The sequence below is a fragment of the Thrips palmi genome, unplaced genomic scaffold, assembly GCF_012932325.1.
Source record: "Thrips palmi isolate BJ-2018 unplaced genomic scaffold, TpBJ-2018v1 HiC_scaffold_3, whole genome shotgun sequence".
In the NCBI taxonomy this organism is placed as follows: Eukaryota; Metazoa; Arthropoda; class Insecta; order Thysanoptera; family Thripidae; genus Thrips; species Thrips palmi.
Genome location: NW_023144630.1, coordinates 3,574,298 through 3,585,206, shown reverse-complemented (window position 1 = coordinate 3,585,206; position 10,909 = coordinate 3,574,298). Strand labels below are relative to the sequence as shown.

Here is a 10,909-nt window from a genome sequence, read left to right as displayed (position 1 = left end):
CAGACTCCGATTCCGAGAGTCCATTTGGTCGCTCTGTCTCTCTAGCACGCATGCACGCCCTGCAGGTGCGAGAGAGACAGAGCGACGGCCTGCTGCCGCAGTGCTGGGACGGCTGGGACACTGCCAGCCGGCCGGCCTGGGAAAGCCCGAGGCGGTCGAAGGCTTCGCCGGCGGCGAGTGTTCTCCCCAGAGTCGAGATTCAAAACGCGAATTGGAACCGACCGCCGCGGAGCTCCACGGAGCTTCGAAAGAGGTTTGTTCTGCCGGTTTTGCCGCGCGAGACAATACGGGGCGTGACGGCTCCATTATTCCGGGAAACAACAACAACAACAACAACAAGAACAAGCACGCAGCGCTGCTGCTGCCGTTGTTGTTGCCTCCGGTTCTCACCGAACGCGTCGCACCTCGGCGTGCTTTTATTTCTTCTTCGCCCACCTCTTTTGTTGTGGTGCATTGCGTCGCCGTGTCTACAGTGTCTACACCGTCTGGAGGATGTCGTTACGCAATGCGGTGGCCGAATTAACGCCTCCTCCGATCTTGCCGCCAAATTTTCCGCGCATCTTTAATTAAAAAAAAAATTGTGCTGTTTGGTTGAATTTGCCCGGCAAAGATCTGCGAAATTTGTCGCTGTTGCGCTGCTCAGGGAGAAAAAAAATTGCTGGGCCACATCCAGTCGGCAGTTCGTGTCGACGGGAGAAACTGACTGCGAGCGTGAAGACGCTCGGGAGTCTCGAGTCGTGGTCCGCGTCAAATCGCCCCTCCGGCCTCACCGCACACTGTGGCACACTGCACTGCTAATTGTCTGTTTTTTTTTGTCTTCGCAGATGCGCTGGCTGTGGCTGGTGCTGTTGGCGGCCGGCGCCAGTGTGGTGGCCGCCGCGGCCGGTCCGGCAGGGCCGCAGAGATGGTCCGCCCCCGAGACCCGCCCCCACCCCCACCCCCGGTCCCTGGAGGACCTGGAGGCGGCGGAGAGCGAGTGGGTGCCGCTGGCCGCCCCCTGCCCCACGTGCAGGCACGCCGGCCCCAGCGCCGCCCCCGCCAACACCGCCGCCGTCTTCGATGACGGCGACCTGGGGCTGACGCCGCCCAAGGCCCCCGTCGTGCAGAGGCAGATCTTCTCGGTGAGCCCCCCGTTTGACGTACAGGTGCAAACCAACGGAGAAAGGCCCGCCAAAGCGCTGGCGGCGGGACGGGAGTCGTATTTAAATTTGGCTTCGGCGTCGTGCCTCGCAGCACGGCCCGGCCATGAGGCCCGGCGTGCGGCCCGCTGGGCCCGCCGCGTGCTTTTCCTCACAAATTGAGTTATCTTCATTACCGAACGCCACGCCGCGGCCCGCCGCTCGGACCCACGTCAAGTGCCCGGGGCGGGGCGGGGCGGGGCGGGGCGGGCGCCTCGCTGCGGTCACGGGGCGTCCATTCCGAATGAAAGTCTAACGAGGCGCCCGCCCCTCGCCGATGCGGCTCATTTTGGCGGCCGCCCCGCCCCGCCCCGCCCCCCTTGCCCGCCCCGCCACGCCCCGCCCCGCGGTCAGCACCACGTGTGCCAAGCACCTCGCGCTCGCGGCGCCCCCCGGCGCGCCACTAGAAACCGTGCCACTCATTCATTAGCTTTTGTCGGAGAGCGCGACGGGTATTGTCGGGCACTATCAGCTTCCACGCGGAGAGCAAGAAGCTAAAATAAATGTGTTTTTGCTGCGGTTTGTGTTAATGTTGGGCTTATCCCTCGCTGCTTGCAGGCGCGCCAGCCCAGCTTCTTCCCGCAGGACTTCCCGCCGGCCACGCCCTCGCACTCGCCCTTCTTCCCGGCAGCGTCGCCGTCGGCCGCGCCCCAGGGCCTGGGCCAGGGCCCCCAGGGCAAGACACTGTTCGGAGCGCCGCCACAGCAGCCCGCCGCCCAGTCCGGCGGCCAGCCCGGCGCCAACCAGTTCCTGCAGCAGATCGGCATCCCGGACAACCTGCAGCAGTTCATCCTCAGCCCGCCCAAGCAGGACTTCCCCCTGCCCAACGTGCAGCAGGTACGGGCCGCCACACCGCCGCGCAGCGACAGCCCAGCGTGTGACCCCCACCAATGGATTCCTCGTTCGGAGAGCAATCCATCGGTGGGGTCACACGTTCGGTTCGAGCCCCTTTTAGCGACTCTGGAGCTCAAAACGCGTCCGGGATTTCGACCGCCTCCACCGGTCTCCTGGCGAATCCACTGTGCGTTTCCTTTAACTGCTGACCGGCGAGGACGCGCTCCGCTTCGCCCTCGGGCCTTTCGCGTACGGCACCGTGATGCGATTCATTCATGCGCGGAGGCTGCTTCCGGACAGTCTCGGTCTCTCTCGCACTCGTGGGGCGGCCCCGAGGCCCGCGGGGGTGCGAGGGAGAAACCGCTCTGCGGTTCGCACTGTCCGCTTCCGCTTTATGACGTCGGACTGCGGACTGCGGATCCAGATTCAGATTGAGGTCGCGACTCGAGTGCGCGCCCTTGGACCACCACACTGGCGGCGTGCACACTGTGGCGTGAGGAGGAAATGCAGCGAAAAGAGTCCAAGGATGTCGTACTTGGTTTGAGGCAAAGCCGGCGGCCAAGCGGTCCACACGCTCGGCAGGCACGACATGTCTCGGTCAGCCTCGCCACTGCCAGCACACTGCCAGCACGCGAAACGCGCTGTGTTGCCACACGAGTAGGCAAACATTCCCACGATGCACCGGTGTCGAAAGGATTGCCTACATCCTGAGCTTTGATCTCGAGAAGCTGAGGTTGGCAACCCTTTTGATTTACGCCTGTTTACGTGCCTACTCTGAGTGTTTTTAGCAGATGATACCACACGCGACACACATGCACACAGGGAAAGGGAAAAGAAAAAAAATTTGAACTCTACACCCCCTCCCCAGTCTTAATGGGGAGGCCTCCTGCTTTACTTCGGTGTTCGGGATGGGAACCGGTGCTATCAGGTACCTGGGGTTAATCCCGTCAGCGACTCTAAGCGTTCGCCGGGGGACCCAGTAGGACCCCAAAGCTCAGGCAGCTGGGTGAGAGCACCCAGTACGAAGCTCTTAGAGGGGCGGGACGTAGAGTGAGACGACAGAGAGACAGAGAGAGACTCAGACAGAGAAGAGGTTTGGTGGGAGCTTCTTGTTTTCGTAGGGTTGGTTGTGTACCCCATGGTACCCCCACTGTCCGGCGCTCCCGTACCGAACATACAGCGTTTTAGGCCAGCTTCAAAGGACTTATCATCGCCTCCCCGACGAGTCAAGGAGGCACCACCCGCAACCACACACCGGATGGTCTGGATTGATGGATCAAATACGCCATCGCTCCAGTGCCGAGGCCAACCCGCCGAAGCGGATTGCTTTTTAGACACCCACAGCGGAGTGGCCAGGTGAATGTGACTCTGACCACTACGCTATCACGCTTGTACGTCTGGCAGCGTGTTGGACGACGGGTTTGAGTTGCAGTGGGAGGAAGGCAGTCGAAAAATGTAATGAAATGATGGGTTCGATCCCCGGACCCCGCCATCGGGATCACAAGACTTTACGCTCTCGGCCACCACGGCCCATGATGGGGGGATCGGCGTGAGGTGGGTTCTTGACGCAACAGGACTCGACCGACCCGGTCAAAATTTCGCAAGAAGTTGGGGGAGTCGAACCGCCGACCCTAGCACTGGGAACCGACGCCTCTACTCCCTGGACCACCACGTCCCATGCACGGAGTGGGCTCACGTTCACGGGTTTCAACCGCACTGGGTGAGGCAGTAAAATTAAATGGAAATATTTGTTAGGAGTCGAACCTCCGGCATGTGGGCCTGTTGCACACGGCTCCGTTCTGATGGCCTCAAACCACCACCCATAGGATAGCAAGTCGAAAAAACTTTTGTGACGCTGGTATTCGAACGCAGGCCTGCGGTAACTCGATCCCACGCCTCTAACGTCTCGGCTATCTCAGCAGTTGTGAAACACGATGGATCATCTGCTTTCATTAACGTTCGTTGAATGAGATTTTTTTTCGGCCCGCAGGTTCTCCTGGGACAACAGCAGTCCGGCTTCGGGCAGCCCCTCCTCCCCTTCTCGCTGCCCCACAACGCCCCGCAGCCCCCGCAACCCCCACAGCGCCCCGCGCCGCCGCCACCGCCCGCCCAGCTGCCGCTGCAGTCACTGAACGCGTCGCAGCCCAACCAGAAGGAGGAGGTGAGATATTGACCGTATTGACCAGCAGACAAGAAGGCGACTTTTTACACTGCTGTGTGGATGGGATTTTCGACCTCGGGAGCAGCGCTCCGCTTGCGCCTGTCCGGGAGGCGGTAGGCAACCCATCGTACTCGCCTGCGTGGTGGTGCGCCTAGGCGGCGCGGCGAGGCTTTGTCGGCTAACCTTATCCTTGTTTCGTTCTCGCCGCCCGCAGGTCCAGCTCCTGTACGTGCCCGTGGAGACCCTCCGGCAGCGCGGCCAGCTCGGCCAGCACCAGCAGCGCTTCCTGCAGCCCCAGCAGCAGCAGCTGCAGCCCCAGCCCCAGGCCTCGTCGCAGTTCCCGTCGCAGGCCAGCCCCAACCAGCCGCCGCGCGCGCAGAGCCACGTCCTGCAGTACCACCCGCAGAACCCCAACGGCCAGTTCACGCTGTCGCTCAACCACCCGCCCAACCCCTTCCAGCAGCAGCAGTTCCCGCAGCAGCCGTTCCAGCACCAGTTCCAGCACTTCCCGCCGCTGCCGCAGCAGCAGCCGTTCAGGCAGCCGCCCCAGCAGGCGTTCCGGGACCAGCCGCCGCAGCAGACCTTCAGGGAGCAGCCGCCGCCCCCGCAGTTCCAGCCGCACCACCACCACTTCCAGCAGTTCAACCAGTTCCCGCCGCAGCAGTTCCAGCAGCCGCAGCAGCAGTCGTTCCAGCAGTTCCCGTCGCAGCACCGCTTCGCCCTGCCGTCGCCCTCCACGCCGGCGCCGCCCGCCAACCACCAGTTCTCGTTCGTGCAGCAGACGCCCGCCACGGCCGCGCCGCCGACCGCCGCGCCCACCACCCCCGCGCCGCACCAGCCGCCGCTGTCCGTGTACATGAGCCCCAACAACCTGCGCCACGACACCAAGATCACGGACGTGCTGCAGCTCCTGAAGAACGCGCGCACCATCCCCGTGCTGGACAACGTGTCCCCCGACTCGCCGCAGGTGTTCGTCGGCCCCGCCAACCTGCACCCGCCCAAGGGCTACGCCAAGTTCGAGCTGCCCTACCTGTCGTCGCTGGACACGAACCGCGTGGAGCGCAAGGTCAACAAGCTGCCCTTCTTCGTGGCGCCGCTTTCGTTCCAGCCGCCGCCCGGCTACTCCAAGATCCTGCTGCCGCCGCCGCACATCGGCTCCGTCGTCGTCAACTCCAACGTGAGCAGCAGCGCGCCCCAGCAGCAAGCCACCGCGCTGCCCCAGCTCCACGAGAAGGACGTGGTGTACACCAAGACCACGGCCGCGCCGCCGGCAGTGCAGTCCACCGTGACCTTCAGCCTGCCGTCCGAGATCACGCCCGTGAACCCCCGCCTGCCGACGCTGGTCAACTCGCTGGACGAGGGCCGCACGGTGGAGCAGGCGGCCACCACGCCCGTGTCGCCCGTGCCGGCCTCGCACACCACGCCGCGCCGCCAGCCCTTCCTGCGGCCCACCACCGCCAGCACCGCGGCCCCCGCCACGCCCACCCCCACGGCCAGGTCCACCTCGCGGCGCCCGCTGCCCACGCGCCCGCACCCGCGCACCACGGAGGTGGCGCCCACGGAGAGCTACACGGCCGCGTCGCCGTCGGCCACCCCCAGCCCCGAGCTGGCGTCCGCGGCCCCCGACCAGGCCGACCCGTCCTTCCAGAGCCAGCGCGTCAACCTCGGCGCCAACGCCAACAACGCCGGCAACGCCAAGCGCGGCCGCAAGCGCCTCCGCAACCAGCACCGCCTCAACGGCGTCAACGGCGTGCCGCAGGTGCTCGACGACCCGGTGCGCAGCAGCACCGAGACCCTCAACACGCTGAGCCCCACCACCGAGAGCGTGCTGCCGCCGAGGTTCTCCCCGGAGAACATCAACCTCCTGCAGGACGCCATCAGCTTCCCCACCGAGCGGCCCGGCTTCGTCAACTCGTTCCAGCAGACCGAGCGGCCCAGCTTCAGCAGCACGTCGTTCCAGCAGACGGATCGGCCGAGCAGCTTCCAGCAGACGGAGGGCCCCGGTAGCTTCCAGCAGACGGAACGCCCCAGCTTCCAGCAGACGGAACGCCCCAGCTTCCAGCAGACGGAACGCCCCAGCTTCCGGCAGACGGAACGCCCCAGCTTCAGCAGCACGCCCTTCCAGCAGACCGACAGGCCCAGCTTCGTGCAGTCGGAGCGCCCCAGCTTCAACTCGTTCCAGACCGAGTCGCAGCCCAGCTTCACGGAGAGGCCCAGCTTCAGCCCCAGCTTCACGCCGTCCTCGGCGCCCGTCTTCCAGGAGGTGACCACGGAGCGCGCCGTCCTGCAGCCCGCGAGCATCAACGGCTTCCTGCAGCAGCCGCAGGCCGAAGACCCGCAGAGCTTGAACCAGATCCAGCAGCAGGAGTTCTTCCCGACGCGCCTGGAGAACGGCAAGGTGCAGTACCAGTACAACCTGCAGCAGGCGGAGAACGCCGAGACGCCGGCCGACCCGCAGGCCGACTTCCAGCCCACGTTCGTGCGGCTGCGCGGGCGCATCCAGACCCAGCAGCAGCAGCCCCTGCTCCCGCACGTGCCCGTCGAGCTCCAGAAGGCCGTCAGGGTGAACCCTCAGCGCCCCGCCGCCCAGGACGCGACCGCGTCCACCGGGTTCGGCCAGGACGCCGTCGCGCCGTCCGCGCCCGGCGCCAACCTGGCGGTGCGCGTCCGCGGCAAAATCAGGAGCCGGCCTCGCCACCAGTTCCAGCAGCAACAGCAGCAGCAGCCCGAGGAGGCCGTCGAGCAGCCCCAGGCCGCGCCCGAGCAGTTCCTCAAGGAGACCGTCGTCGAGCGCACCACCACGTCCACCACCGCCGCGCCGCCCGCCGCGTCTTTCGGACAGAACTTCGGCCAGAACTTCGGGCAGGACGCCAGTGTGTCCGCCCAGACGGAAGCTTCCCTCGCCGCCACGACTCAGCAGCAGGTGGAGCAGGAGGCAGCGTCCGTCACGCCGCAGGTAAGGTCCCGGGTTCAAGCACTGACCGCGGAACGTTTTCGCTGGCAGCTAATGTGTGTCCCTCTGCAGCAGGTGTCTGAGGAGCCCCAGTCCGAGACGACGCAGGCCTCCACGTCCACGACTCGCGCCGGCGTCCGCAAGTACAACAACTTCGTCCGGACGGGCGCGCCGCGACGCCCCGGCCTTCGGCAGCCCACCACCGCCCCGGCGACCACGACCACCACCACGACGCAGCGCCCTCGCGGCACCCGCCGCCCCGTGCAGCCCGCCAGCGGCGCGGCCGGCGTCCGCGGCCGCATCCGCAGTCGCCCCACCGCCACCACGGAGACGAGCAGCGACGCGTCCGAGGCGCCCGCCTCGCCCGCCGCCGCCCCCGAGCTGTACGGCCGTCGGCGTGGACCCGGTGCCGCCAGCCGCACCCCGCCCTCCGGCCTGTCCAACGAGGTCTTGGACTCGGACCACCAGGAGAGCGTTCAGCCCCCGCGCAGCACGGCGCAGAGGTTCGACACGCACGCCAGGAGGCCCGCGGTCCGCCACGAGGAGGCCGCCGCGCCGTCCGCCCCCGAGCAGGGCGAGGAGCAGCCCGCGCAGCCCGCCAGGGTGAGGGTGCGCCGCCCGGGACACCGCCGCCACCCCACCACCACGCCGTCGGCACCAGGTACGTGGTCGCGGCCTCCAGCGCCACCTCCGCGGGCCCCAACCGAGACTAACCCCGCTTTTGTTGCAGGCGCCGACCAGAGCCACGCTGACAGCAAGCTGGCGTTCGCGCTGGACAACGGCGACGTGGGCAAGGACAGCCAGTACGGCGAGAAGCAGCCCGCCGCCGTGCCCGTCGACGAGAGCCTGCCCACCGTGCCCGCCCTGGAGGCGCACCCCACCTTCGACTGGGCGGCGCACTCCGGGTCGGCCCTCAAGAACGGCTGGAGCGCGGCCAGCTCCGGCAACCCGCAGGACTTGCCCCCCATCCAGTACTCGGTGTCCGGCGTGCAAGGTGAGTGGAGGCGAGGCTTCAGCTGAGCCGCTCTGGGCCCCTTGCCTGACTCCATGGTGTTGTTCGCAGGCGAGGTAGACGCCAAGCCCTCAGAGCACTCTGACGACCCCAACGACTACCTGGAGCCCAGCCACGGCCGCCCCAGCAGGCCGGCGTCCCTGGACACCATCTCGGCCCAGGACGTGGACAACGTGATGAAGGCCCTGGAGGAGGTCGGGCTGCTCGACGAGAACGCCTCGGCGTCACCCGCCCCCGCCTCCGCCCCCGAGCAGGACATCCTGAAGGAGGACTCGCACAAGAAGGCCGGCGACCCGGCAACGCAGAAGAAGGTGAGCCCTCGGCCGACGCCGTTATGTTGTCGCGAGTAGGAAGTAACTTGGAGTCTGATTGATGTCTGTGGTGTCTTTGCAGTCGGGCAACGGCCGCCGGCGAGGCAACTGGGTCCGCGTCCGCGTCAAGAGGCCGCGCGACGGACTGGCCACCGCCGAGTCGCAGAACGGTGCGTCCTTCCCCGGCAACAGTGTGCTGGCCGCCGCGCCCGGCGCCAAGGACTCCATCGTGTTCGACAAGGTGTCTCCGTCTGCACCATCGCCGTCCGCCGCTGACGTGGAGCTCACCGCCCCCACCACGACGGGCGTGTCCTTCGCGGACGACGCGGTGACCGCCCTGGGGGAGGAGCAGGACGCCGACGCTACCGCCACCACCCCGAAGATCAGCAGCCTGAGCATAGCCGCCGACGTCGCCGAGGACGCCGTCAAGGCCGTGGAAGCGTCGGCGGAGCCTTCGGCCGAGCCGTCGCCGGCTGAACCCGCGTCCACCAGCGAACCGTCCGCGCCCTCCACCTTGGCGCCGGTCACCGGCAGCAGCGAGGACGACGCCGCCGACGTGCTGAGAGTGTCCACGACGTCGGCGACGCCCGGCAGCGACGCGCAAGATGATGTCGCCACCACTGTCGCCACCACCACACCACCACCGCGGGCAACGTGAAGCAGGGCGAGCTGGAGCAGGAGCTCAACAAGTTCCTGGGCAGCACCACCTCCACCAAGGTGTCCATGGAGACGGAGATCTGCTTCCGAGGCAGGTGCATCAAGACCAAGGCCGACAAGGAGAAGAGCAAGAAGCAAGACCAAGTGCCAGTGGAATGAGGGACCTGAGCGGACAAGAAAATTTAAATGGCTACTTTTACCACCTTCCACTTAAAATGACGTGGACTGGGGTCGGAAGTTTAAAAATGTACCAAGGGCAGGAATATTTTTGAAATGAAAATCATCCTCCCTTTTACCTTTTAAATTTCACACAAAACAATTTTTTTCACGCGAACGTAATGATAGGGTCGTTGTGCTTGTGTCAATGTTCGAGGCACACTCAGTCCTCCTGTCGTGATGTTTTGTTGCCATTGCCCCTTTCTTCAAATCTGTTTTGTGATTTAGGCTTGTGTTTCACTAAAGGACACACTCAAAGGAGTCTCTGAAGGAAGTGGTGTGTCGGTGTTTCCAGGGATGGGAATCAGGGGACAGCGGAATGTAGGTCATTCCCTGTAGCCCTTAACAAATGTTTTTAAGTCATTGTAGGTATGCTTTTATTTATTGTCGCTGTTAATTTTGACATAATCTGGAATGGATGACGCCATCTTGTAGAAACTATTGCTCATTACACTGATTTGCTGCTAGGTAGAAGAGCTTCAGGTCTATACAAATATTGTTTGCACTCTAAGTTTCTTGTATTATTTTTTTTACCTTTTGTAAATACATATTTCATATTGCATTGAAACAGTTACTTTGTTTCAAATCAGCAATGTCTCTCCATTTTAAATATTTTTGTTCAGAACCTTCTGTCTTTGGTGGTCTCCAAACATGCCAAATTCTGTCAATTCAATTTTAGAAATAAAATTTTTGTAATCATGCCCTTATCTCTGTGATTTGCTTCTGTTTTCTTTCTTTTAATCTTTTTGTTTGTTTGGAAGACAGGGTCGCTATTTTGGTTCATGCCGGTCTACTTCAGATTATGACATTCCTAAAACTGCAAAAGAGGTTTTCATTATATCCTAATGAATTTGGTAATTTTTAAATGTTAGATTATTAGACACAGCTTGTATTTATTTCACGTAAATTTTAGACTTATCTCTTCTCTGTAATCTTTGTAAGTTGGCTTTTGTAAAAACTGCATATTAATGATAATTTTAGTTATTTATAGGTAAAGTTGTGCTCATAACAATGCCGTACATCATTTGTAAATAAAAGTGTATCATAAATGTAATGAGCACTCTAGACTGAAATAAAACAAAACATTGTAATAAACACCTTGTTCCGTTAAGTCATTTCCACACCAAATAGAATGTGTCAAAGACCATTGGTCACCGGGCACTTGTTTCTTAGATCTACGGCAACGTTCCAATTGAACTTCAGACGAATTTTCGTTTAAACCATTTCTTCAAAAAATATGATAAGTTTTTCGCGTTTTGGGAAAAAAATTGAAAATGGTCCGAATTTGAGTATGTTGAGCTGGAGCACTCCTTGATCACTCTTGACACTATTTCGAGGACCATTTGGGCCCTAAACAGTCTCTTTCTGGCGAAAAACTGGAAGTATTTGAGCTTGCGCCGCGCGGGTAGGCAACCCATCGTCCACAGCCTCGTCACCGCACCCAAACTGAACTCAACGCGTCGCCAATTTCACTTCAAATGGAATGTGTGAAAGACAATTGGGCACCGGGTTTCTGTTTCTTAGACCCATAGCAAGGTTTCATGTCTATTTCAGACAAACATGTGGTAGTTGACAATTTTTGTCAAA

At 62.1% G+C, this 10,909-nt stretch overlaps 1 protein-coding gene across 1 annotated transcript; it reads left to right on the top strand.

The window, feature by feature from the left end:
- Positions 1 to 1,034: 1,034 nt before the first annotated feature.
- Positions 1,035 to 10,417, top strand: LOC117648413 (mediator of DNA damage checkpoint protein 1-like; the record flags this gene model as incomplete). Its single annotated transcript, XM_034390918.1, is given in 11 exon segments — positions 1,035 to 1,121; positions 1,737 to 2,015; positions 4,003 to 4,173; positions 4,388 to 4,941; positions 4,987 to 5,722; positions 5,804 to 6,736; positions 7,721 to 7,787; positions 7,857 to 8,120; positions 8,190 to 8,449; positions 8,532 to 9,065; positions 9,068 to 10,417. Coding segments are annotated over 11 exon segments (4,083 nt in total), but the record flags the coding sequence as incomplete, so codon positions are not given.
- Between the last annotated feature and the right edge of the window lie 492 nt (positions 10,418 to 10,909).